Raw genomic sequence first — 24,499 nt, forward strand, 5'->3', positions numbered from 1 at the left:
GCAGGCCATTGCCGCATGCCCTGCAGCAGCAGTTTGATTGCCCTGCGTCTCGGCCTCTAAACCTACGAACGGGACAAGCAGCCCACGGGGCACTTGCTGCTCACTGCCCCCGCGGAGCATGCTGGCCATGTAGACGGCTCCAGACGTGCTGCCTCTCGCCGGGCCTAATGCAGGACCTTGTGCGGAGGGCCCTGGTTCCTCTGTCATGGGACAGGACCAAGTGCAGGGGCAGGTCAGTGCCTGCCAGCTCCCATCCCCGCTGCGGCCAGACCCCCTCGTGCCCTCACCCCTCTCTCCTCCCTGCTTGTCCCCAGCCTCCAGGCAAGGAGGGGATGTGGGCTTACGGGTAGGGCACGACCTATCCTGGGACCCTCAGGCTGGAGTTGGGATTCTTGCTATGTCTTACCAGCGTGGTCCTGCTGCCTGCTCTGGGCTGCCCCGGCCCCAGCTCCCCTCTGCCCGTGGCTGCATTACGCACGTGGCTCGGGTGATGCCCGCTCAGCACATGCCAGCCGGGGCATTGCTGCCCCGCATGCAGCTTAGGGCTTCTCCCCCGGCAGGCCCCAAACTACGACGTTCGGTCCCAGGATGCAAGCCACCCCTGGGCTCGCATGCAGCCCCCACTGCAGCCAGGCAAAGACTGGCTCTGCTGCGGACAGTCGTCTCCACGCCAAGGGGTCCTGGGATATGTCGTGTGTCACCGCACTGAGCATCGCCCATGCTGCGCCGTGCCGTGCCGTGCCGCCTTGCCTGCAAACTGGCCGGGCCGTCGGTGGTTGCTCTGAGGGCGTCTGGGGCCCTCCACGTGCTCTGCTCCTGGCCACCCTGCGAGGAAGGTGCTTTCCCGGCCCAGCCTGGCTGCTTCATCCCATCCCCTTCCCCAGGCTGCCCATACAGGTCCCTCCCCTTGCTGCAGCCGCTCCTCCTCCCGCAGCGCTGCGGGCCCTCTGCCGTGCTCGCCCCCTCTTGCACCCTCCGCTCCCTCTCTATATAAATATCAGCGGTGACAAACTGCTACCACCAGCCCATCTGTTTCTCTGTACAAATTTGTAGCCAGTTTTGAAACGTGATTTATAAATATTGCTTCTGCAGCCAAGGAGTGGCACTGATGGATGTCGGCACAGATGGGCTCTCCGAGCGCGCTCCAGTCCTGCTTGCTCCCTTTGCACCCACCTCTCGCACTTCCTGTTAGGCAAGAAAAAGCAACACCAGGCGTGTAACTCATCCCCGCAGCGTGACAGGGGCCAGTGTCCTCTCCAGAGCCGCGAGCACCTCTCAGCCTCTGTAGAGCGTCAGGCCTGGCCTGGCGCGGAGCGGATGCGGGGCGGCGGCGGTCAGTGGAGCGTTACATGGATGATGTTTGCTCATGTGCTGTTTGCTCGCACGCTCCAAGCGCCCCGTTGGCTACGCATGGCCACGCGCCGGCCATCCCTGGCACCAGCAGACCAGAGGCAGCCTTGCAGGGCAGGACCGGGACGTGCATGAGCACTGTGTGCCCCGCTGGCTGTGCATGGCCACACGCTGGCCACCCCAGCAGCTGTGCAGGGCAGGGCCGGGACGTGCGTGGTGTCGGGCAGCTGTGGCCAGCACTGTGGGGGCTGGCAGGGCACTTGGCAGAGGATGGAGGCACCCGGGAGGGCAGCAGGCTCTGGAGCAGAAAGGAATTGCACTCGGACAGGGATGGCCCAGGTCTGGCCCTAGCCCTGCAGGCAGTGCAGACAGGCTGAGCTGGAGGGGCCTGGCAGCATCCCGGGCAGGGCCGTGCCAGCCCTGCCTGCCGTGGGGACCCCTGGAGAGCCATGCCGGGGAGCTGGAGTTCCTCCTGCCCTCTGTTCAGGGCCTTTGTAGCTGGCCAAGGGCTTTGCCGTGGCCAGGCCCATGCATCCCTGGGCTTGCTGCAGTTGGTGAGGTGCTGCCCAGTATAGCAGCGTCTCAGATGTTTCACTGCCGGGTCCTATTTCCCTCGCCTCCCCCACCCCAGCGCGCATCTAGCACAGAGCATGGGGTGGCGGCCTGCCCGCCCCAGCACAGCTGGCAAGGACCCCATCCTGCCACGGTACCTTGGGTACTGATCCCGAGAGCAGAGGAAGAGGCATCCCCTGCGCTCAGTTCAGGAGGGGTCAGTGGCGGCACGCCGCAGGCTCCAGCTCCCGACAGCGTGGCCTGGTCTACACGGTGCAAGTGGAGTGTGAGCAGCCCCGTGCCACAAGACGCGGCCCCAGCGTGGCGGCTGTCCTTCGTGGTTGGAGCACCTGACAACAGGACCTTTCCCGGGAACGCCCGTACCTGCGGGGCTGTTTGCTTGCGGTGCGCTGGGCTGTACGAGCCCAGAGCAGTGACGGTCTTCCCCACACAGTGCTGATGCGGCTCGTCCTGCTGGCCTCTTCCCCAGCCGCACGCGCGTGCCGATGCTACAAAGGACTGCATCCTTGGCCTTGCTCCGGTGTTCGCAGCACCACAGACCCTGCTCCAGGTCAGGAAGGAGCAGGGGAAGCCTGGGGCCAGCTGGACGCTGCCTGCCCTGAGGCTGGGTGCCCGCGGCCCTCGCGCCCCGCTGCTGCTGCCTGCGCGAGCGGAGGGCCCGGGCCCCTCGGCGCCTTTATTGCTGCTGAGCAGAGGAGCCGCATGTCAGGACTGAGCTAATCTGGCGCTCGGTACCAGCTTTGCTTCTGCTCCTTCATCTCGTTGCTCCCCTCCAGCCCCACAATCAGCTGGGAACGTTAAATGAGGTTTGTCCTGCCGGGCTCCCCGAGGCAGAGGCAGAGCCTCCGGCCTCCTGCCCGCCCTAGCACCAGCATCGCAGCGGAGAGGCTGCAGCTACAGACCTGCCTGCAGCAGGGCGGGTTAAGTGCGTTAAGCAGCCAGGGCCGAGCGCGTGCGCCCACTTCCCCCAGGCCTGCCCAGACGCCTTGGCCTTCCTGGCGCTCTGGTCACGCCTCCCGGCTGGGTCTTCCTGTCACAAGCAAATCGATTAAAGAAGCATTTGAGGCAATTAAGGCCCAGAATCATGTTCTCCAGGAAACGCTAACCGCACTGGAAGGGAGCACGGGGGGAACCGGCCGGGAAAGGCTGGGAGATAATGCGGAGTGACGCGTGGAGGCCATCGACTCCACAGCTCGGGGCTCGGCGAGCAGATGTCTGAACTCTCTGAAGGTCTCATTAAGAGCCGCGTGGTGGGTGCTGGCAGGCTTGGAAAGCTTGACAGTCCAACACCGGGATCCGCGCGGCGCCGGAGGACAGGAAGCCGATACTCCAGCTGCACCGGAGCTGCTTCTCCCCGCTCTGTCAGACGCCGCAGCAGCTCTGGCACGGAGCGGGAAGAGCCCGAGTCTTCGCTGGGGCAGACGAAGGCTGCCCGGGTCCCTGGGACTTGTGGGTGAGAGGGAAGTTAAATGCAAGTGAGCGAGTTCCTTCCCCGACCTGCGCCCAGCCACGGAGGGAGTCTTGCCCTTCCCGGAGAGGCCTCTCGGGCGGGGGGAGCTGCTGCTACACCACGGCTCCCGCCGAGCGGAGGGCCGTGCGGTGCAAAGCGTGCGCCCCGGGAGGCGGAAGCTGTGCAACATCTGCTGGAGGAAGGGAAGACAGATGCTGACTCTGGCCCTGGGAGCACGGGAGAGGGCTCAAATACGAGAACCTAGCCCTGAGGTTTGATTGCTCTCATCTGCTTCCCTCTTCTTGCTCTTGTCGACTGAGTTATGGAAAAGAGTTATAGCTCGGTCTCCGCAGCCAGCCAAAGTGTCTGTGCACAGGACGGGGGAGGCTGAGCTGCCGCGGTACCCCGGGCTGGGACCTGGGCGTTGTTGCAGGGAGACTCGGTTCCCCTGCCCTGTGCTGCTTGCACAGCCTGGGCTCTGCCCCGGCTCTGGGGACGCAGCGCGTCCTGCTTGGCTCGTCTGGAGACGTGGGCAGGGGATAACGAGGGACTGGCTCTGGGAGGAAGGCACCTGCTGCTCTGTGAGATGCTGGAGGCTGGGGCCCCACGGCGGTGCATGGGGAGTGAGGCTGCAGGGTAAGAGGGCAAGGAAAGCAGCCAGGCGCTGGGGCTTGTGAGCCGCATGAAGGGCAGAGGCAGCCTGAGGTCGACCCTTGCTAGAGGCGACCGTAGTGCTGTCGCCCGCGTGCTGGGAGGAGCGCCCACGCAGGCAGGGACGGGCACAGGCCCCGGCGACAGGCTGAGTGAAAAAGCTGCAGGCTGGGAAGGTGACGCGGTCTGGGCGGCATCGGCATGACGCTGGCAGAAACCAGCCACAGCGCAGCTCCCCTGAGCGAGAAGTCCCTGCATGGGGGCGGTGGAGAGGCAGGGCCGGAGGGTGCCAGCCCCAGGCTGGGAGGGAAGCCCCAGGCAGCAGCAGGGTTGGAGGTGTGATTGCACCAGGTGTTGTCTGAGCATCCCGAGGGACGCTGGGCACTGCCAGCCTCTTGGTGGGCGTCACCGTCTGGCATTGCACTTGCTAACGTTCGCTGGGCAGAGCGATGGGCCGTAGCATGAGTGCCTGATACTCCCCAGCCTGGCCTGGAGCACAGCCGAGCCGTCTGCCCTGCAGCTGCCCGACCGCCGAGCTTGCACCTGTCGTGGGCTGCTCCGACCTGGGCACGCAGCGAGCCCCTTCCTCCGTGGGAGCTCATGGCTTCTGCGTTCGATCTGAGAAGCAGGGCTGTGAGACCAGCGCGTGCTGCAGCCGCCCCCCCTCTGGCAGGAGCCGGAGCCGACGGCGAGCAGACCGGGAGCTGGCAGCGCTCTGCGCTTCCAGAAACACCAGCGTTGGTGCTAAGTACATATTTACATGGAGCGACAGCGGTGTTTACCTGGCAGATGGGCCCGGCTCCAGCCTGGAGCTCTTCTCTGGCCAAGACCAGGGGCCACAGCCTGGCCCCAAGCTGGGGGCTGGGCAGAAGGCCCTGGCAGGGCTGGGGTACAGCCTGGACCTCCCAGACTGGCCTTCCCTGCCCCGCGCTCGCCGGCATGCAGCCAGCTGTGCATGCTCCGTGGCAGTAGAGCAGGAGCCCTGGAAGCCCCCTGGCCTGGCGAGTATCTCTGGCCCTGCGGCACCGCATCCACGTGCCGGCGGCTGCTGCGTGGCCCCTGGGCAGAGCGGGAGTCCTGGCCCCGTGCTCTGACATAAATAATATTAATAGCACTGTCTCCCTGCCACGTGCAGGGAGCTGGAGCAGCAGCACCAAGCCAGAGCAGGTTTACCTGCGTACCAGCAATTAGCATAACAATACACAGCATCTCCTGGCTCGTCCTCGTCCTCGATGAGGACGGCTGCAGGCAGAGCCAGTCGCCCCCCTGCCAGGTCTGCCCCGCTGCGGCCGGCCGCCCTTCTCTCTCTGCTGGTCGCAGACCTTGCAGCGGATGAGTCTGGGAGGCCGGCGGGGCTGTGTGACCACGTGGCCATGCGTGCTTCCTTGTGCTGCCAAGGGACCAGGCCCGTGGACGTGACCCAGGAGACGGCTGCCTTGGGAAGTTGGTCTCCCGGCGGGGCTGTGGGGCCAGAGCGGCTGTCCCGGGGCATCGCTGGCAGAAGCCTGCTGCGGTGTGTGGGTGATGCGTCCACCCGGGGATCTGCTCCCTGGGCACATGCTGCATCCGGGTCTAGCACAGGCTTGCTCACCCTTGGCACAGCGCTGCGTGGCTGAACGCTTGTCCTGTGCCTTGCCTGCTCCGAGCTCACCTGGGGGCTCCCTCCATGCCCAAAGAGGAGGAGAGAAGTGACGAACTCCTTCATGTTCCCCCTTGCTAAAATCCCCAGCTGCTTGTGCGGGGCCGAGGCCTGAAGGCTTGCACGGGCAGCTGCAAGCTGGCAGTGCAGAGCGGTAGCAAGATGAGGCCCAGGGTTGGCATCAGCCCTGCGTTTCCACATGCTCCCTCTGCCCCCGGCGGCTTTCCTGAGCCTGCCCCGACCTCCCTGGGACAGCTGTCTGGAGGGAGGCCGGCAGAGGCTGTCCCGGGGACGTCGCGCGTCCTGCGCAGCACCCAGCCCACGCACCAGTTTGCAGGGTGGCAGACAGCGCGACAGCCAGGGTCAAAACGGGCGTCTGCCGATGGAGGAGCTGATGGGTAGGGAAGGGCTTGCCCAGCACAAATCAAGCAGAGCTGGTAGAGGCCACTGCACTTGATTAGGTCAAGATTGCAGGCGGCGCCAGGGCCACGTCTGATGCTCGCCACTGCTGATCATCTCGGCCCTGCCCCTTTTTGCGCGGCTGCTCGTCTGGGACCGCGCAGGGTGGCGCGGCTAGCGGGGCCCTTGCCCCAGTGCTCCCTGCCGTCTGCCCTGCAGCGTGGGCCGCAGCCACTGCTCTGGGGATGCCCCCGTGCCAGTCCCGGGGCTGCTGGTGCTAGCGGCCTCTGCCCTGTTCTAGGCTTGGGTTTGCCTGTGACGGCGAGAGCGGCTCAGGCCTGGGGGAGTCGGGCAGGGACCCCGTGAGCTGGGGGGCCGGGGTTGAGAAGTCACCGGCTGCCTCCCCTGGCTCCTTCGTCGCTGTGGGTCTCGTACTGGCACCGCGCACGAGTACAGCCGCCCAGGGTGCCACGGGACTGGGGGGCACGAGGTGTCAGCGCGGGGCCTGATGCTGCTGCGCTTGCTCCCCCAGACAACACGGCCGCGGTGCACACGCAGCGAGTGGGCTTCAACCGCCAGGAGCAGGACATCTACCTGCTCCCCATCCTGGTGGTGGACAGCGGCCCGCCGGCGCTGAGCAGCACGGGCACGCTGACCATCCGGGTGTGTGGCTGCGACAGCGCTGGCGCCATCCAGTCCTGCAACAGCACCGCCTATGCCATGACAGCCACGCTGAGCCCCGGCGCCCTCATCGCCCTGCTGGTCTGCATCCTCATCCTGGTCGGTGAGTCGCCCGGCCCCTTCCCGCCCCGTCCTGCCCTGCACCTCCTCCCTCCCGCCGACTTGGGCTCCCCAGCTGGACACTCCTGCCACGCGGCCCCTTCCACATGCCAGCACCTGGGTTGCTGCTGACGTGTCTTCTGGTCGGACGGGATTCCCCAGGGCCCGGCTGGGCTGGCCGGGCTCCTGCAGGAAGCAAACGGGGGTCCTCTGGGATGGGGTCTATGGACAGACCCCAGTGCAGCAGGTGGGTGGCCCCTGGGGTCAGGTGAGTGCTCTGTGCACCCTCGTGCTGGCACCTCGGAAAGCTGCCGTGGGAGGATGGAGCGATGGGCCCCCAAGGGTGCGGCCGGGCCGGGCCAGGCTGGGCGCAATGTCAGAGGCGGGCCCTGTGACCGGGGTGGTAACCCTGTGCCGGCAGGTGCCCCAGGACTCGGGGCAAGCAGAGACGAGCCGGTCGCGTCGGCAGCCTGGGCAGGGCTTGCACTGGCGCAGGTGCAGCTGCTGTGGGAGCGTCCCACCCTGACCCTGCTGCAGGGAAGAGAAGCTGCGTGAGTCGCTGGCAGGACCGCCCGCCCGTTCCCTCGGCCTCCGCCTTGCGCTTGCAGGCTGACGCGGCTCCTGTGCTGCCCGGGCCCGGCAGGGGTCGGTCTGGCATCTCTGCATGCCGAGGTCTGAGTGCGCTGGGATGCTCCTGGGGGCTCTTGCTCGTGTTCCCAGCGGGGTGTGGGGCTACAGCCTCCTGTGGTATCCTCCCCAGCGTGGCAAGGGCACGCCTGCCTGGAGCACATGGAGCCTGGCGCACACCTGGCGAGGCCTCCCCACCCCGGCTGCGGCTCTGTTTGGGAAGCGCTTCCCTGCAGCGGTCTCACTGCCCTGCGCGGCACAATTGCGCTTCTGCCTCCTTGCCCACAAGCGGACCCCCGTGCCTCGGTGCTCGGGGCCGGCAGCACCAATGGGCGATAAACCAGCAGGCGTCCGCGCCACCTGCTCCACGCTTGCCCTCTCGCCATGTGGCTGCTGCCCCGTGCCCCCCTCCATCTTTGTGCTCCTACAACCCGCCAGTCCACCCCTCTGTCCGTGCCCCCATCCCTGCCTCTTGCTCTCCGTCCCGCAGCAGGGCGTGGGGTGCCTGGGCAGCTGCGGGAACGCGGCCGCCTGCCCTGGACACCCCGCCGGCCGGTTCTGGCTGCCGGGGAGGAAGGTTGCATGTCGGCCCCCTCCCTCCTGCCAGTTCAGGGCAGTGAGGCAGGACCGCGGCCCCCGGCGCTGACTGCTGTCTCCCTCCTCAGTGCTGGTCCTGCTGATCCTCACCCTGAAGCGCCATCACAAGAGCCACCTGGCGTCAGAGGAGGACGAGGACATGAGGGACAATGTCATCAAGTACAACGATGAGGGGGGCGGGGAGCAGGACACCGAGGCCTACGACATGTCGGCCCTGCGCAGCCTCTACGACTTCAGCGAGATCAAGGGGGGGGACGGCGGGGGCGGCGCGGGCGACGGTGGCCTGAGCAGCAGCCTGGCCTCGGAGCTCCACGCCCTCCCGCAGTGGGTCCAGAGCCCGGACCTGGACTTCTCCATGTTCAGAGACTACATCAGCAAGAAGGTGGAGCAGGCGGACGAAGACCCGTCGGTGCCGCCCTATGACTCCTTCCAGACCTACGCCTTCGAGGGCGCGGACTCGCCCGTCCCGTCCCTGAGCTCCATCAACACCTGGTCCACCAGCTCGGAGCAGGACTTCTCCTACCTGGGCAGCTGGGGGCCGCGCTTCCGGCAGCTGGCCACGCTCTACGCCGGGCACAAGGGCGAGGAGGAGGGCGAGGAGTCCTAGCCACGCCGGACTGCCCGGCCGCACCGACACCGGGCGCGCCCCCGGACCCGGGGGCTGCTGCAGGCGCAGGCGCAGACGCGGGCTCCGTCGGACGCCGTGGACGATGCGCCAGCCGGAGCGCGGGGCCCGGCCGCGGCACCGGGAGGCCGAGGCGGCGCAGCCGGCTCTGGACGGGGCAGCGCCAGGGATGTGATGTGCTTTGTTACCGCCTCGTTTCTGAGGCTCCGGCGCACACACGTAAGGAGGCTGAAGTGCCCAGCGGAGCCACTGTCGCCATCATAATCTCTTTAATAACAATCTCCATTAAAGCACTACACATTAATTTAAGAAAGGGAAAATCTAATTCAAGAGAGCTCGGAGGGGGCTTCCCCCCCACAAATTATCATTTAAATAGATCTGTTCAATGAGCCTGGGCAAGGGAAGGAAGAGAGAAACGGGAGCCTTTTGTTGTCTAAATTGTTTTTGTCACTTGATTCAGAGCATTTGAAGTGCTTTGATTTTTTAAGAGCTTTCCTCGCAGAGAGAAGCCAGCTTTTAACTCCTGTTCTGTTCCCCCCTCGCCTTTCCTCCCCCTCCCCGACTCCTCTCCTTTCTTTCTGTCCCTCCGGCGCGGGCGGGGGTCCGGGCTGCCATGTCTGCCGTCCCGGCGGCTTGCGGCCCCAGCGCGTGTTTGCCGGGACGTGGGCCCCGTGCTGGGCGCCTGTCCAAGGGTCGGCCACGCGGGCGGCTGCCGTTCGAGGGAGGCCTCGCTCCTGGCAGACTTTGCCCTTGTTGCTACACGTCTCCTGCCTCGTTGTTGCCGGTTCTTGCAGAGCCGTGCTCAAACCATCGTCCCTCCCAGCCCGTTGCCCCTGCACCGTGGGCTGGGGCCTGGAGGTGCCGTCACCGCAGCAGGGGCGCAGCTGCAGCTCGAGGGAGCCGGCTCCTGCTCTGAGCCCCCTCGTGGCAGGAGCTGAAGGGGGGCAGAGCCGTGGGGCAACCGGGCACAGGCAGTCCTGACACGGTGGGCACGCGGTGGTGCGTGGCTGGTACCAGCACGCTGCTCCTGCGGGCCCTGACAATGGGAGGGGGCGAGTCTTGTGGAGCCGGGCCCTGGGGTGAATAAAAGCGTGGTGCCCGGGCTGGTGTCTGCGAGGCAGATGCTGCTCGGGGGGATGGTGCTCACGACCCTGCGCTGCTCGGGGCTGTAGGCCGGTGCCAGAGCAGGGGTGGAAGCCGCCAAGCCCGATGTCCCAGGATGCTGCATCTTACCTGGCAGCCCCACGTGGAGCCCCACGGCGCTGGCGGCCCGGAGCATCCCAGTCCTGGGGAGGCTGCGCGTGCCCGTGCTGCAGGGCAGAGCGTGGCAGAGGCCGTGTGCTGCGGGCGCGTGGCAAGGCACGGATCAGGGAGGGATGCCGAAGGGCTCAGCAGGAGACCGTGGCCCCTGGTGCAGAGGGGAGCAGTTCCCAGCCTAGCTGGGCCTTGCCGGCCAGACCAGGGGACCCTGCAAATGAGACGCCAGCCCAGCGCCCAGGCAGAGGCTTGTCTGTACCAGCTCGGAGCGCGGTCCAGCAAGCCTCTCCCGTCACTGGGGTGAAGTCCCACAGGCCCGCGGGGAGCTGCTGGCAGGATGGGCTTGCGAGGGTGGGAGCGAGCAGGTGCAGCAGACGGCCCGGGGGAGCTCGGGCCCGGTTGAGCTGTGCCTGCGGGGCGGGCGATGCTGCAGGCCCGTGCCCTGGCCTGTGTTCCCTGGGGCCGGTCGAAGGGAGCGCAGGGACGGGCACCTCCTGCCAGGGGCTGGTGCGGGGGGTCACCCCTCGTGAGTGTGAGCGTGAGCGTGCGCGGGCTGAGCTCTGCTCCCCGGCTGCAGGAGGGCCCCGTCTGCTGCCCCGAGCACGTGCTGTGGTGCCAGGTGGCGAGACGCCACGTGCCAAAGCGGGGTGTAGAGGTCCCTGCAATCTCTACCCGCCATCGGTGCAAGGGGCTGTACGTAGGCAGGCTCCTGGCCCGTTCCCTCCTCACATGCGCAGCGCCCTGAGCCCTGGCAGGGAAAGCCCTCTCTTTCCTCAGGAATTTCTCCATGCTTTGCCCCAGGCCGGAGAACCGGCCTCCCCGCCCGCCTGAACCGGCCTTCCTTGCAGAGGGCCGCGGGCGGGCGGCAGGGCCGGAGCCTGGCGAGCAGGGAGTGTGTCCCCCTGCCGCGCTGGCTCCCAGCCCAGCCCAGCCCCTTCCCTCCGTCCACTGGTACGTGCAGCGTGTCTGGGGCCGGCCCAGCTCAGCGGCTCCCTGGGACAGGTCCCCGGGCATCGGGGCGCCGGGTGGGGGTCGCTCCCTTGCCACCGTCAGCACCTCGCCCACGAGCACCTGCCACGGCGGAGGGAAGGCGCGGGCAGGGGTCATGGCCGCGCAGCTCTGCGCTCTGCCCAGACAGAGCCGGGAGGTGACTTCCTTGCCCTTGTTCCTCTTTTTCAAGGTCTTTCTAGGACCTGGAAATAAATGATTTCCTTGTCGCCTGGACTGAGTCTTTCTTACTTATTTGACGGGGTCCCTCGCGCTGTGCTGTTAACACGCTTTAATTAGACGGCAGCTCCTGGGTGGGGGCGCAGCCCCGGCTGGTGCTCAGCCCTGCCACGCATGGCCCGGCATCGCGCTGGGGCAGAGCCGCATTTCAACAAAGCGCTGATGACGGCGCGTGCCCACTGCTCCGGGCCCCGGGCAGGAGAAAGCCGTTGTGCCCCTGGAGGCAGGTGCAGGGCCAAGCGCTCGGCGCGCCGTGCAAGCCGCTTGGGGCACGTGCCAGCGTGCCTGGTCCTCGCAGGAGCCCCAGGGCCGGGGAGGCAGGAGGATGCTGCTGCCTTTCACAACACGCCGCCAGCCTGTCCTCGAGGCAGTCTACCTGCGCTTGGGCTGCTCCAGGGCCAGGGCCACCCTGGACGCCGGCCCCGCGCTGCGCACACGGGCCGGGGAAGCTCGTTGTGCACCTGCCACAAAGGAGGCTTGTGCTTTGCGGGTGGGGAGCTGGGTCTTGTGCCGTGAGAGGTGCCCCCATGCGTGGTGCTGCCTCCCGTCCTGTGGCGGGGCTGGGCATGCCTCTGGGGGTGCAAGGAGCCTGCAGAGCCGGGCGCCCTTCCAGCCCCGTGCTCCTGCAGCCCAGGCACTGCCGGGGGAGAGCGCAGCGCTGCAGGCCCCGCGGGAGCAGCTCGCCGGGCTCTGCGTGGGGGCACCGTGTTGGAAATGTTGAAGCACGGGAGCGCGGGGAGGCTGCACCTGCCGTCTTCCCTGCCCCTCGCTGGGGCTCGGTGTCCCGCAGCCCCCTCACGTGTTGCTGGCTTGGGCTGCACGTCCGGCCCCCGGAGGCTGAGGGACCCCCCAGGCACGGACAGGCCCAACAGGGGAGTCTGTGCAGGGCCCAGCCCGTGACCTTGCCCTTCTCCTTTCCTGCGTGCCAGGCCGGACCCACGCCAGCCGTGGTGGCATTTGTGTTTCAAGGCAGGTGGTGTCCGTGCCTCTCCTGCCTGCAGCTGGGGCCACCTCCTGCGCCGCGTTTGCTGTGCCCAGGGGGTCGGGCTGGTGCCCAGTGCTGCCTTCATCATAATTCAGCTGCTGCTGACAGCCCTTCCCTCATTGCACCATCATCGTCCTCATCTGCGTGCACCAGGCCTCGCGAGCCTGTGGAGCGGGCACCTTGAATGCATGGTGGTTGGTAGGGCTTTGGCACGTGGTACTTCAGGTGCAGCATGTGGCTGTACCTGTTGGTTTGCACGGCGGCTCCTCCCCATCGCCCGTTCCCAGCTCTAGTGCCAGTGGCTCTGGGCGTCGCAGGTCAGTTCTGTTGGGCTTTAGCCTCTCCAAGGAAACGTGCCACGGCAGAGATCGGGCATGGGCTGCTGCAGCACTCCTCAGCCATGCGACGGGCTCCGTGCTGGTAGTGCGCAACTCCCGCGTCTCTACCATGCGTGAGTCGCGCCAGCCTGTCCTCCGCGCCGTGGGATGCAGGAGCAAGGAGGTGGCTGGCAGGCGCGCGCAGCGCTCTCGCCTGGGGTCCAAAGAGCAGTTGCGGGCGCTGCAGCAGCTCTCGTAAAGGCCTGACACAGCACACAGCAGCTGGGCGCACAGAGCGGGAGGGGAGCGCACTAAATTCTGCGGTGGCAGCTATGTAGGTCAGCAGATCGTGTGGGCAGAAACTAAATCTGCCCGTGAAGTGACGGATGCTCAAACACGACCGGGAGCAAGGCTGCTGTTGGGCCGGCTGCAGCGGAGCGTGTCGGGATGCCTCCAGCCAAAGGCAGAGCTGGAAGGAGGCGCAGGCGCCAGCCAGCGAGATGGGCACCGAGGAAGCTTGGGGCACGGGGCAGAGGGGGGCCCTGCGTTTTGTGCTCGGGGGTGGGCAGCCCAGCGCTTGCCTCTGGCGCAGCCGAGGAGACCCCGCTCCCCAGGCGCAGCCCTGATTTGCTCGCGTGCAAACGTTCTGCGCACGTGCTGGTGGCTGCACCGCTGCCGTGACTGCGTCGGTGCCTGAGGCCCAGTGGCAAGCGCGTCGTCTCTGCGGTCATGGCCCTGCACTGGGGCTGGGCACCACAAACAGCACCGCTGCGCCCTCCCCGCCGCGCTGCAGCAGAGTCACCTCCAGCGCCTGCATGTTGCGCCGCGCCGCGCCGGGTGCCAGCAGGCGAGATGTCCGCGCGCCCCCCGGAGAGGCATTTGCAGGAGATGGATGCGATGTGCTGGGATCGTTACGGGGAAGTGGAAGGAGGGATGGTGATCGCTACGCGCCCCGGGAGGAACATACGTCTCTGTAACCTGCACACAAGCCGGGCCTGGCAGACGGGGACGAGCCCTCTGGTAATGAGCTGCTTGCAAAAACAGCGCCCTTTCCCCTCTGGCGCTGCTGCCGGGGGAGCTGCTCTGTGTCCCGGTGCTGCCTCCTCTGGGCCCTCCAGTCTCGTGGCCTCCCTGGCCCCCTCCAGCTGCCGGACCGCAGCCTCCACGTGGCCACAGCTGGGCTCTGGCATGGCCTGACCCCGAGCTGCCTGAGCGCAGGCTCCCGCCTGGCTCTTAGGCGGGTCTGGAAACGTGATGCTGCAAGCGTGCTGGGTAACTTTACTGGTGCATCTCCCTCCAGACGGGCTGGCTCAGGACTGGCGTGGCTGCCTCTGCCCTCCTCCGTGCTCAGACCATGCCAGTCCCCAGCATCCTTCGCTCCTCACCTGCATGGCCAGCAGCATTTAGACGCTGACGCCATGCGTCTGGGCTGGCCCAGGCAGCTGCCACCTCCCTGCGCAGCGCCAGAGCCAAGCGGCAAAGCCATCAGCTGTGTCCTGGCCGCTGAGTCTCTGGTGGAGAGGGCAAGCGGGCTGGAAGCAGGATGCTCGTGGCGAGGCGCCGTGGGCAGAGCTGCAGGCTGGGCCTGCCCTCAAATACCTGTAGCCTGCTACATGCGCGTGTCTGTCCTGAGCTTCCTGCGGCCCTGAGCACAGGGAGCAGCCACGGCTGCTGAGACCGGGGTGGATTCGTGCCTCTCCAGGAGCCGTCGGGGGCAGGTCTAAGGGCTGCCCAGGCTATCCCAGCTCTCGCGCAGCAAGACGGGCCCTGAGCCCAGCGCTCTCGGCTTCTGCGCCGGTGCCAGCTCCGTGCCAGGGCCGGGGCTGCTCCACCCGCGCAGCTCAGCGCCTTCCCGGGCAGACCGCAGGCCACTGGGGAGTTTGGGGGGGCTGAACCCTTCCACAAGAGACGAGTGCCCCCCATGTAAGATTTGAAAATCATAACCTGAGGGTCTCCAATTAGATTAGGGCATCGTGACGGGCAGCCCAGTTGTTTTTGCAGACACCCCCGGCTGCAAGAGTCAGTGTCATTCAAACCCTGGGCGCAATTACCAGCGTCTTTGCCATGGAAGTGCCAGTGTTGTAGTCCCTTTTCTGGCAGGGAAGCAAGCAAGAGCCGTCTGCCCGGCCCCAGTCTACGTGCTGGCTGATGCCTGGTCGGGGTTGCTCGCCGCTGCCAGGAGCCACGCCACTGTTGCAGTCCCTTCAAAGAGCACAGCAATTAGGCATTAAAAACCCTCATTACAGCCAGCTCGACACGCCTTCGTTATCCCAAAATAATTGTCTGCAAGGCTCCGTTAGCAACACAGGCTGCACTTGGGTGCAGAAATATGATAAAAGGAAAACAGGAAGTGCAATCAATGCTTGTAATCCTTTTAAATAAAAAGGTACTTGCTTGTAGCTGCCAACATCTTAAAAAAGCTGTGATTTCCCTGGAGAGAGCCCTTATCAGCTATGGCTGCGTGTCATTCTGGCTGTTTGTCAATCCATCAGACTTCAGTGCCACTGACATTAAGAAGCCAGGCGTTAAGATTATCACATTTAGCCGTAATGTAGCACAGATTGTGTTGACATTTGGAAAATATTCCACCTCAGGAGCCATTTGACTTCTGCACTTTCTCCCCAAAGAAGGACGTGCTCTGCAGCATTTTGGGGAGGATGCGCTGTCTCCCGCCAGGAACGTGGGTGCCACCACCCCTGTACCATCCTCCCCGGTGGGAGACAGGGTGACAGGTGTCTGCGGGAGGAGTGTGAGCGCGACCGTGCTTCGGCACGCCCTTGGGAAGCAGGAAGAGGAAGCTTCCCCACGGCTCGTGGCACCGGACACACACTGCTGCTGCACTGGGGGAGATGGGCCAGGTGAAGCAGTGTTCCCCAGGCCACGGCACAGGCCACGTGGAGCCATGAGGCCTTGCTGCTGCCACCTCTGGCAGCTCCTGTGCATCTCCCCCAAGGGCCGATGGCTTGTGGCTGGGACCTGAAGGCTGTCGCCACAGCGTCGTCCTCCACATGGAGCAGAGTCCTGCCCGCCGGGCCACGCGCTCCGGCCCACGCCAGGCAGCGCCGTCCAGGACGGCACCAGCCCGTGCATGCAGCACGGACAGCGCCAGCGCGTGGGAGGGGCCTGGCGGGAGCGCGTGGAGCGGAGCGCAGCTAAATGACCTGAAATGAACTGATTAATCTCTTTAAATAACTGTGAAACCATTTTCCCAAAAAAGTTAATCTACTCTAAATGGCTCCAGTGCTTTTCCCGGGCTCCAATCAATATGTGGCCGCTCGCTTTTCATATGTAATTCACAGTAATTGCAAAAGAGCCTTTTCTGAAGAAAATGACATTCCACAAGCAGAGCTGCTGAGAGAGAGACGGAGACGAGGCTCAATTAGCCTCGAGTCCCAGAGCAAGGAGCATTGTCAGTGCACAGGAGAGCGGCGCTGCGCTGCAGCCCGTGTCTGCAGGCCCCACGGAGCCCAGGCCGCTCTTCGCCCGGGGTCCTGCCATCCTGTGGGGCCTGCGCGGCTCCCTGCGGCGCTGGGACGGCAGCCAAGCCCTGCTGCGTGTCGCAGGCGCCAGGTGGAAGAGGCTGCAGGATGGTGAGGTTGGGCCAAGGATGGAGACGGGTTGCTTCTGCTTCCTGCTGCGGCAGCGATGAACCTTGCTGGGAGCCACAAGCGGCGCGGGCAGGACTTGCCAGCAACAGCCCTCTGGCCTGCGCGGGCTCGGGGCTGGATGCCGTCTGCCCGGGGCGGGGAGCAATCTGCCCTTGGGGCTTGGGAAGGCGCTGATGTGTAAGGCGTGGCGCCGGGTCATGGATGGGCAGCGTTGCTGGGGTTGGATGGGGTCTCGTTTCCACCTGCCGCTCTCACACCAAGGGGCCGGCTCCTGCCCCACGGGCGAGCTCTCGGCTCAGTTCTGCGGTGTCGGCTCATGCAAGTGGCACTCGCTCCCGGGGTGCGGCAGCCAAGCGAGGCCTGTGCTCCTTGCAGCCCCCCTGCCCGGAGCAGGCATCGTCTCATCAGCGCCCAGGTTTTGGGGAGGGCCCCGAGCTGCGGCCTCTGACCCTGAAGGAAGCAGCAAGGCCAGGCGGGTACGCGGGGTCCCTGCCGGCCCTGCGCTGGGTCTGGGCTGCAGCGTGGAGGGCGCAGGCGCTGCTGTATCCTGGACGCAAGTCTGTGTCCTGGCTGGGCTCCTCAAGCCCGTTCCTGGCCCTGCCGGGGCGTGCTCGGAGTCATGTGAAGGACACGGCGTTTCCCAGCCGCGGCAGGCGGCGCGGGCAGCCAGTGCAGGCCGCGGCACGGTGGCGCTGGCTGCTGCCTGGCAGGCGGACAAAGGCTGCCCTCCGAGGGAGCCCGGTGCGGCTCTGTCATCCACTGTTAAACCAAGACATAATTTTCTGGGATGTCATTCTAATTCCAGTGGGAAAGCTTATTACTTGTGATTTACCCGTACGAAAGCCTGATGACTTATGACTGGGTGTCAGTGGGTTTGCCTATCAATCCATCACTGTGGGGCCGCGGGCGGGTGGCAGGGCCGGGGAGGGCGGGGGGCCGCAGCACGCCTGTGAATGACACGCGGCTTTTCCCGTCTGCCGAGCCTCTGGCACATTCCCGTTGCTCCGTGCAGGGCTGCGCTGCTCCGCACACGTGGGGCTGGCATGTGCCTTGCCTGGGGCACCTGTGGGCACCGGGCAGTGTGGCTCCCGGGTCCAGGTGCCGTGTGCTTGCTCCTTCCCCGGGGGTGCAGGCAGCCTGCCCGGCCCCCGCTGGCTCTCCCTCTGGGTGTGTGCAGGGGGCCAGGCCGGGCCGGGGGCCTGCCGGGTGACGGTGTTGGAGGAGTCATAGGGCAGCCTGGTGATCCCCTCCCGCGTGCTGGCGTGCCCCGGCGCAGCGTGATGACTTGCGGAGGTGTCTTGCATCGCAGCTGTCAGGCTCTTGTACACAGTCGGGACTATGGCAATGTCTTCCTCATTTAAGCTCCTGTTGTCTTCCAGCCACATGCTAATGAGGACTAATAGGGAGAGCGTTGCACTGCCTGCCCGTGTCTCTGTGCGTCTCCTGCCGCCCCGTTGCTCCTGCCAGCAGCAGCAATCCCTGGCAGCTTCCACGGGGCCCGCTCCCCGTCCTGGGGCGGACCGCAGCCAAGGTGCCCTCGGTGCAGGCGATGGACCTGGCATTGCAGTGACTGCCCGGGCCCCAGCAGCAGGGTCGGGGACTGGGTCTCTGGCCCCCAAGCTCCTGCTCCCCCAGTTTCAGCTGTGCCTGACCTTTGTGCCCAGGGTGGGGGATCCCTTAGACACCTTCAGCCCCCGCGGCTTGACCTCTCCCTGGCCCGCGGCCCCCAGCCGCCTGCTGTGCCACTGTGCGCTTGACCCCGGGCTCGGCGCCTGCTTCGGCTCTGGCTCCAGCACCCCGGTCGGGGCTCCTGGATGGCCGTGACACGCGTGGCCCAGGGAGCAGGGCCCTGCAGGCTGAGACGCTGGCACCCCCTGCCCAGTGCTAATCCACAGACTTATCAGGGTTAATGAAGCACGCAGCAGATTTATAGAAGAAGGAAAGCAGAGAGAAGGACGAGACGGCAAGCGAGGGCAGGGGGTGTGTCACGCTCACTCGCACAAGTGCACGTGCCCTCGCACCAAGATGCACATGCACCTTTCCCTGTGTCTGCAGCCATGGAGGTGCCCATGCCCACATGCACGCCCCTCCCCCCCCCCCCAAGTTACACCCCACACCTGTTCACACACACAGATGCACACGTGCCGGGAGCAAAATGAACCGTCATCCTGAAGAATCCCCCAAATGCCAACACAGCCACTTCCACTGTATTTGCATATTTGTTTAATAAAAAAATATGGCTGCTCAACGCCTGATAATTAATTGCCCGGCGTGTTTTCTTTTAACTCCCTCCCCTCCCCGGTTTATTACAGCCTAAGCTGTTTTCCTGCTTGCTCAGCAGAAGCCCTTCCCCGTTCCAGGGGCGAGCCGCGCCGCGCCGCGCCGCGCCACGCTGCACCGTAAATATCTGCTTATTAAGGGTGCGTTACTAGCCCGCGCGCTGGGAGAAATCGCAACGGGCCCAGCACACAGCTGATGTATTTATGCACGTACCTAGGGCCACTTTAGCTATTTATTTTCACAAAGAGATTAAATTAGATCGTTTGATAGCTTTCAGCGTAATTATGGAGGGAATTTACAGGGGACGTTGGCCTTCTGGGGCGGTGGGGGGACGAGTCTGTGCTAGGCCTGGCTGCGCGGCTGCCTTGTGCTCAGCCTCTGCATGCCGGGCCCCGGAGACGTGCTGAGTGGTGCCCCGCCGTGCCACCCAAGGGCAGTCACGGGCCCCTGCGCTGCCTGCACCGCACCTGCCAGCCGTGCCCTGCGTGTCCCGGAGCTCACGGGGAGACATCGTGCTGGGCCAGCTGGGGATCCGCCACGGTGACTGGAGTGTCTCTGTTGCCGTCTTTCGGCTCGAGATGGACGTCAGCGGTCAAAGCGATGTGCATGGTGGGCAAAGGGCACGAGCTGGACGTCACCCTGGCAGGGAAGAGTTCCCTCGCGGGGCCTGCGCCCCAGAAGTGCCAGTGCTCGGCCGCTGGCTCCTCTCAACCTGTCGGGTGGGAGGGCAGAGCAGCGCCGTGCACGGGGGACACAGTGCCCCTGCACCCCAAGGAGCTGGAGCCGGGGCTGAGCCTGGTCTCCCCCAGCCACAGCCACAGCCGCGCTTCCTGCCCCCGCCTGCTCCTGGAAGCTGCGTCTCTCCATCACCTGTGCTGCCGCGCGCTTCGCTGGGTACGTCGGAGCCATCATTTCCCCGCAGGAGGCTCAGCAATTATTTATCTAACTGATTAGTGCTGATTGCGTGCCCCCCCGCCAGCCCAGGAGTGGCGCAGGAGGAAGGAAGGCGCTGGCGGGGACCCTCCTCCTTGCGCCTGCACAACTTGTTTGGACGAAGTTGCAGGGAAGTTTCCTCTGCAGAGGCTGGGGGGGCCTGCCCGAGCTGTCAGGGTCCATGTCACCGTGCCAAGGGCCCCGCTCCTGGCAGCGCTCCTGAAAGTGGGAGATAAGCTGCTGGACTGCACCTGCACACAGCTGGCTGCATGGGGTCCATGGCTCCCACAGCCCCTTCCTGGAGCCAGTGACAGCGAGGCCTGACACGGCCCTGCCGCGAGCCTGACTCTCCTCCCCGGGCCGCCAACATGCCCGTTGCGGTCTGTAGCCCCTGCTCTGCTGGGATGCTCAGAGCCACAGCAGATGGGACCTGCTCCTGCCGGCGGGGACGGGATTGCGGGACACTGCTGTCGTACAAGCCCCGTGACCGTAGGCGCATCGGGGCAAGGACTGGTACAGCTGTGGGGGCGCGTGTTTGGCCTCTGCTCCTGGCAGCCCTGCCCTGCTGCAACTCGCTGCAGGGTGTGGGGCAGCACCGGGCAGCGGTGCCAGCAGCAAGGATGGGCCGGCAGCGTTGCCAGCCTCTTGGGTGGGGGCAGCTCGTGCATGCCTTGCTGCAGCACCTCCTAATTTAAACCAGTACAATAATTGCTGTTTCTTTCCTCTGCTGGGGCCTTGTCCAGAGCCGGTGCATGTTGCTGGAGGTGCAGGGCATGAAAGAAACTGCCCTGACAGCCTCTAGGCCCCTGCCCTCCCTCCTGCCCCCCCCCGGCCCCTGCCCTCCCTACTGACGCCCGGGGCCATCTGACATGGGAACGTGCTGTGCTCCTCAGCTCCAGACCAGCGACCTGGATGGGACCAGAGCTCTCCCAGGGCTGGCGTGGGCGCTGTGCAGAAGCTGCAGCGCAGGCTCCTACTTCGCCTTGCAGGTACCTAGTGGCAGGGCTCGGGCGTCGCTGCCGTTCCTGTGGCTTCAGGTGGACGGGGGCAGCCCCTGCGCAGCCTGCTCCCTCGGTGTGGAGTGGAGGCTGGGTGGGGTCCCTGTCCTCCACCCCGTTGCCCCAGAGGGACAGTCCCCCCAAGGGTAAGTGGGGGGAATGAGCCCCACGAAGCATCAGCTGCCAGGGCCTCGAGCGGGGAAGGGGGCAGCTGCGCTGGGCGGCAGACGACTCCCGGCAAGACCATGGTACTCTGGGGGCAGCGCAGCAATTCCCGCACGAGCAGCCGCAGCAGCAGGTTGCCTGCAGCGTGAAGCTCTGCCCCGTGTGCACGCGCTCAGGTGGGGACATAGGTGCAGAGACCCACCACCCCCTCCTCTCACCTCACGGGCGCGACCTCCACGAGCCTGATATCCTTGTGATGCGGCAGTGCCGCTGGCTCTGGGCAGGACCTGCCGGCTGCCCTGGGCTCTGGACAGAGCAGGCATCGGCCGTGGCCACCGAGTCCAGCCAAGCTCGGCGGAGACAAAGCTGTCCCCTCCGTGCAGCTGGAGCCACCAGGTTGGACCTCGGGGCTCGTGGGAGACCGGCAGCGCAGGCCCTGCGGGGAACAGCAGGGACTGAGGGCACCCGACCCCAGCCCGGCTCCCCCCCGCGGTCACGGCATCGACGTGGCTTCCTCTGTTAGCAAGGCTGGCTGCAGCCAGGAAGGGGAGGGAATGAGGAGCGTTGCAAGGACCAGGGGACTGGGCTGCAAGGAGCTCCCTCCCTGCTTCGGCATCCCTCCCTCCCTCCCTCCCTGCCTGCCTGCCTCCGTGCAGCGTGGGCTGCCCCGTGGCGGGAGCCTGAGCAGAGCGTGGCTGGCCACGTGCTCCACAGGAGGGTATCGGGGTGCTGGCGCGGGCCGGGGCTGTCCCCGCGGCGTCGTGCTAAGGAGGCCCGGGGCTGGTTAGGGAGTGGGGCCCTGTCACGCTGCCGAAGCTGATTCCTTTCAGCTGCGAGTTACTGGCTCGTGTCAGGACCGAGCGGAAATGTCAGGCAGCGCCGCGGGCTGCCCGCGGAGAGTGGCAGATGGTCAATGATGGATGTGTCACTTCAGATTCAGCCAGCTTTTAAATATCCAGTGCGACCGGCGGTGACAGCTCGTGGCAGCGGCTCCCAGGGGCCACGAGCTCTCCCCGTGCTGGGGGCGGGGGTGCCGCCCAGGAGACCTCCCACCTCTACACGGATGGCCAGGGGCTGCTACACGGCCCGGCCCGTTCCCAGCACTGCCCGCTGGCACGGGGCACCCGCCGGCCCTGGCGCGCCTGCCGTGTGGCCGTGCTCGTGGGAGCACGCCTGCTGGAGAGCAGCTCCAGGGGCCCATCGCGTGGCGGGTGGACTTGCATGCGTGGTGCCAGAAGCCAACGTCTCGCAGGGCCTGGCTCATTTGCACAGTCTCCGTGTGTGAGCAGGGGCCAGTGGCCGCTTGGAGAACGCGGGCCGCAGCAATCTCCGGAGGCACCCGGGCGTGCGGCCGCAGGACAGGCACCGCACCGCAGCGCCTTGCCCAGGGCTGGGCACTCAGGCCCCACCATGCTCTGCTCCCTCCCAGCAAGGCCTGAGCTGGTGAGCGCTCCCCTGATGTGAGGCAGCTCCCTTGGGCCTGGCTGGCTCTGCCCTCGCACCAGAGGCTGCAGGCCCAGGGGAGGGCTGGGCGCAAGCTCCTGCAGGCTGTGTGGCAGGATGGGGAAGGCAGGTCACCGGGACAGGGGAGGCACATGGGTGCCTGCGTTTCAGATCCTAGTAGAAGGAACTCTGCTAGCAGCCGTCCTGGCACTGGCATTGGCATTGCATCCCCCAGTCTGCTCCATGGCAGCCCAGCACAGCTGTCATCTTTGCACTGGTTGGATCGGATCCGACAGTCCCGTGTTGCCGCTTCCCGGTACCAGCTGCAGAGCATCGCCGACCAAGCCTGCCTCCATCAGACCCCAGGCAGTGCCACCCCGGTGCCACCTCCTTTCTGTTTCTCCCGCAAAGTGCAGACCGCCCACGGGGACGGGATCCTCGGTTTGTGTGTGTGCGAGTACCAGGGTCCTCTCCGTTTCCAGGCAGATGCTCCCCCCTCCCACAACTGCTTGCTGCTTGGGGTGGGCGGTGTGGCGGGCCAGTCGGGGCGCTCCTGCGTGGAGCCGCCCACCTCCCCGCGCCCGACCACCGTCCAGGCTCCGAGTGCCTCCCTTAGGGTGCCTTCCGCCCGGCCGACCCCTTCCCTGGAGCACCCCCGCTAGCCTGGGGTCCCGCTGCCACCATCCACGGCTCTGGACTCACTTCTGGCTCTGCACACCTTGGAGAACACAGGCCTGATCATCCAATGGGTGCTAGACCCAATACAAGCACTTGGGGCACTTCCCAAGTCAGGGGCTTATTAGGAAAGTCTCCTTTAGTCCACAGACCTAAGGGGCCTCCTTGGCATAATGTAGACCCACCCCTCAATAAGTCTCCCACACCGGTCACAAGGAGAACTTTATTGATGACAGGGGGTAGGGCGGAAACAGGGTAAAAGGTAGAGCAGTATCATAGAAATATCAGAGGAATCCATAGAGCAAACCAGGGTGGCTGAGGTAGCCGTTTAAACGCATCTGAGTTACTGAAGCTAAATATCTAATCGGATCTCGAGTAGCTTACTCACTCTCATCGTCCAGAGGTGGTTGGAGTTTCCTCTGGAGGCAGGGTGCTCTTGGAGCATGCGGTGATGAGGAGAGAGCCAGGTTCAGATTCACCTGGATGACCGCATGGCTAATGGCTAATGGCTGCCCCCCTTCTTCTTGGACCGAGCCCTTAAATAACCTCTCTGACCTCAGCAGCCCGGTCCAGTCGAAGCTGCCAATACTGGCCAAAAGCCGACCAATCTCCCCAGCATCCCTGGTTACCTGGGCCCGCGCAGGGCCGGGTCTTTCCCCCCTGCCCAGGAGACCAGAGCATCGCCTCCCAGGCGCCAGGCTTTTGTCATGTAGACAAGGTGGGAGATCCCCGCCCTGAGGGATCAACACCAGGCTCCCAGGCTGGCTGAGACAGGTCTCTGGAGAGGGGCACTGACGGGGGCATTTCTGCCACAGGCGGCCTGTCTGCCGGGAAGGGGATGCTGTGTGTGAGGCAGGCGCTGCCTGGGAAAGGGAGCCTGGGCACCGTGGACAGGGCTGTGCTTGAGAAGGGTCGTGGCAGCAGGGCCCAGGACATGGCCAGCATTTCCAACACCCTCGTGGGTGCATGCCACGCGCTCCCAACGCCTGGGGCTCGCTCTTTCTGGGCCACGCCACTGCCCAAGTCTCCTACCCTGCTCGCCTGAGCAGCTCGCCTCACCTCTCCAGGCTGGGAAGAGCATGTGGCTCTGATGGAAGTCCCAGCCATAAATCAAGGGCGGTGTGGAGTCAGACAGCTGCTCGCTGGCCTCCGGCCCTCGGTCTGGGGCTGATGAGGCAGCGCTGTGGCTCGATAGCGATCATTCAGGTCGAGCCCCTCTGACCGCCAGGGGCCGGGAGGAAATTGCTGCGAGACGCGCGCTGGCACAGCCTCAGGATTTATCACGGAGATGGATGGTGCAAAGGCCGATGCCCGAGAGACAGGGAACCCGGCCAAGGCACGGGGCTGCCCCGCCGGCAAGCCCCAGTCCTCGCCAGCCTGCCCGTCTGCAGGGCACGGCCCTGGACCCATGGGCACGCTCGGAGCCAGCTGGGGCGTGCTCGGCCCCGGGCAGCCGCGGTGCTGGCCTGCAGGTGCCGGGAAGGGCGCGGGCGCAGGCATCGCTGTGAAGGCAGCCGGAGGGCCTCGGCAGGAGCGGAGCAGCATTAGGTTTCCAGCCACGTGCCTGCCTCTTACAAATTACTGCCCGTCCATCCATCCAGCGTCTGTCTGTCAGGCGCGGTCTCCTGGTCCCTGCTCTGCGATGCGTGCCGGGGCCGGGGTGGGTGCGGGGATGCCGAGTTAAGTGGCAAGCATCTGCCCAGGCGGCAGTGCCCTCCCTGCAGCCGTGGGGCGGAGGCAGGGCTGCCGCTTTGCCTGTGCACTGGGCTGTGGGCTGGGGGGTCCAGGCAGGCTGGCACCGAGGGGGTTAACTCCTCCTAATTGCTCCCTACAACCTTCTCTAAGAATTTATCTACTTTCTGCCGTCCAGGAACATATGGATGAAGTCCCCCGGCATGGGGCTGACAGCTAGAGCATCTA

The 24,499-nt window shown here is 65.6% G+C and overlaps 1 protein-coding gene across 4 annotated transcripts in view; it reads left to right on the top strand.

Moving 5' to 3' along the window:
- Positions 1 to 11,172, top strand: part of CDH22 (cadherin 22) — a 72,639-nt gene extending 61,467 nt beyond the window's left edge. For 3 of the 4 annotated variants that reach the window (XM_059713081.1, XM_059713080.1, XM_059713079.1), the window contains exons 12-13: positions 6,595 to 6,846; positions 8,135 to 11,172. In XM_059713081.1, the coding sequence (XP_059569064.1) occupies positions 6,595 to 6,846; positions 8,135 to 8,673 (791 nt within the window). In that variant the 3' untranslated portion in view covers positions 8,674 to 11,172. Of the gene's footprint in view, positions 1 to 1,092; positions 1,206 to 6,594; positions 6,847 to 8,134 lie in introns of those variants that run through there. The other variant, XM_059713082.1, reaches the window with a different exon arrangement.
- Positions 11,173 to 24,499: the final 13,327 nt, after the last annotated feature.

This window comes from Alligator mississippiensis, chromosome 9 (genome assembly GCF_030867095.1).
Source record: "Alligator mississippiensis isolate rAllMis1 chromosome 9, rAllMis1, whole genome shotgun sequence".
NCBI classification, from domain to species: Eukaryota; Metazoa; Chordata; order Crocodylia; family Alligatoridae; genus Alligator; species Alligator mississippiensis.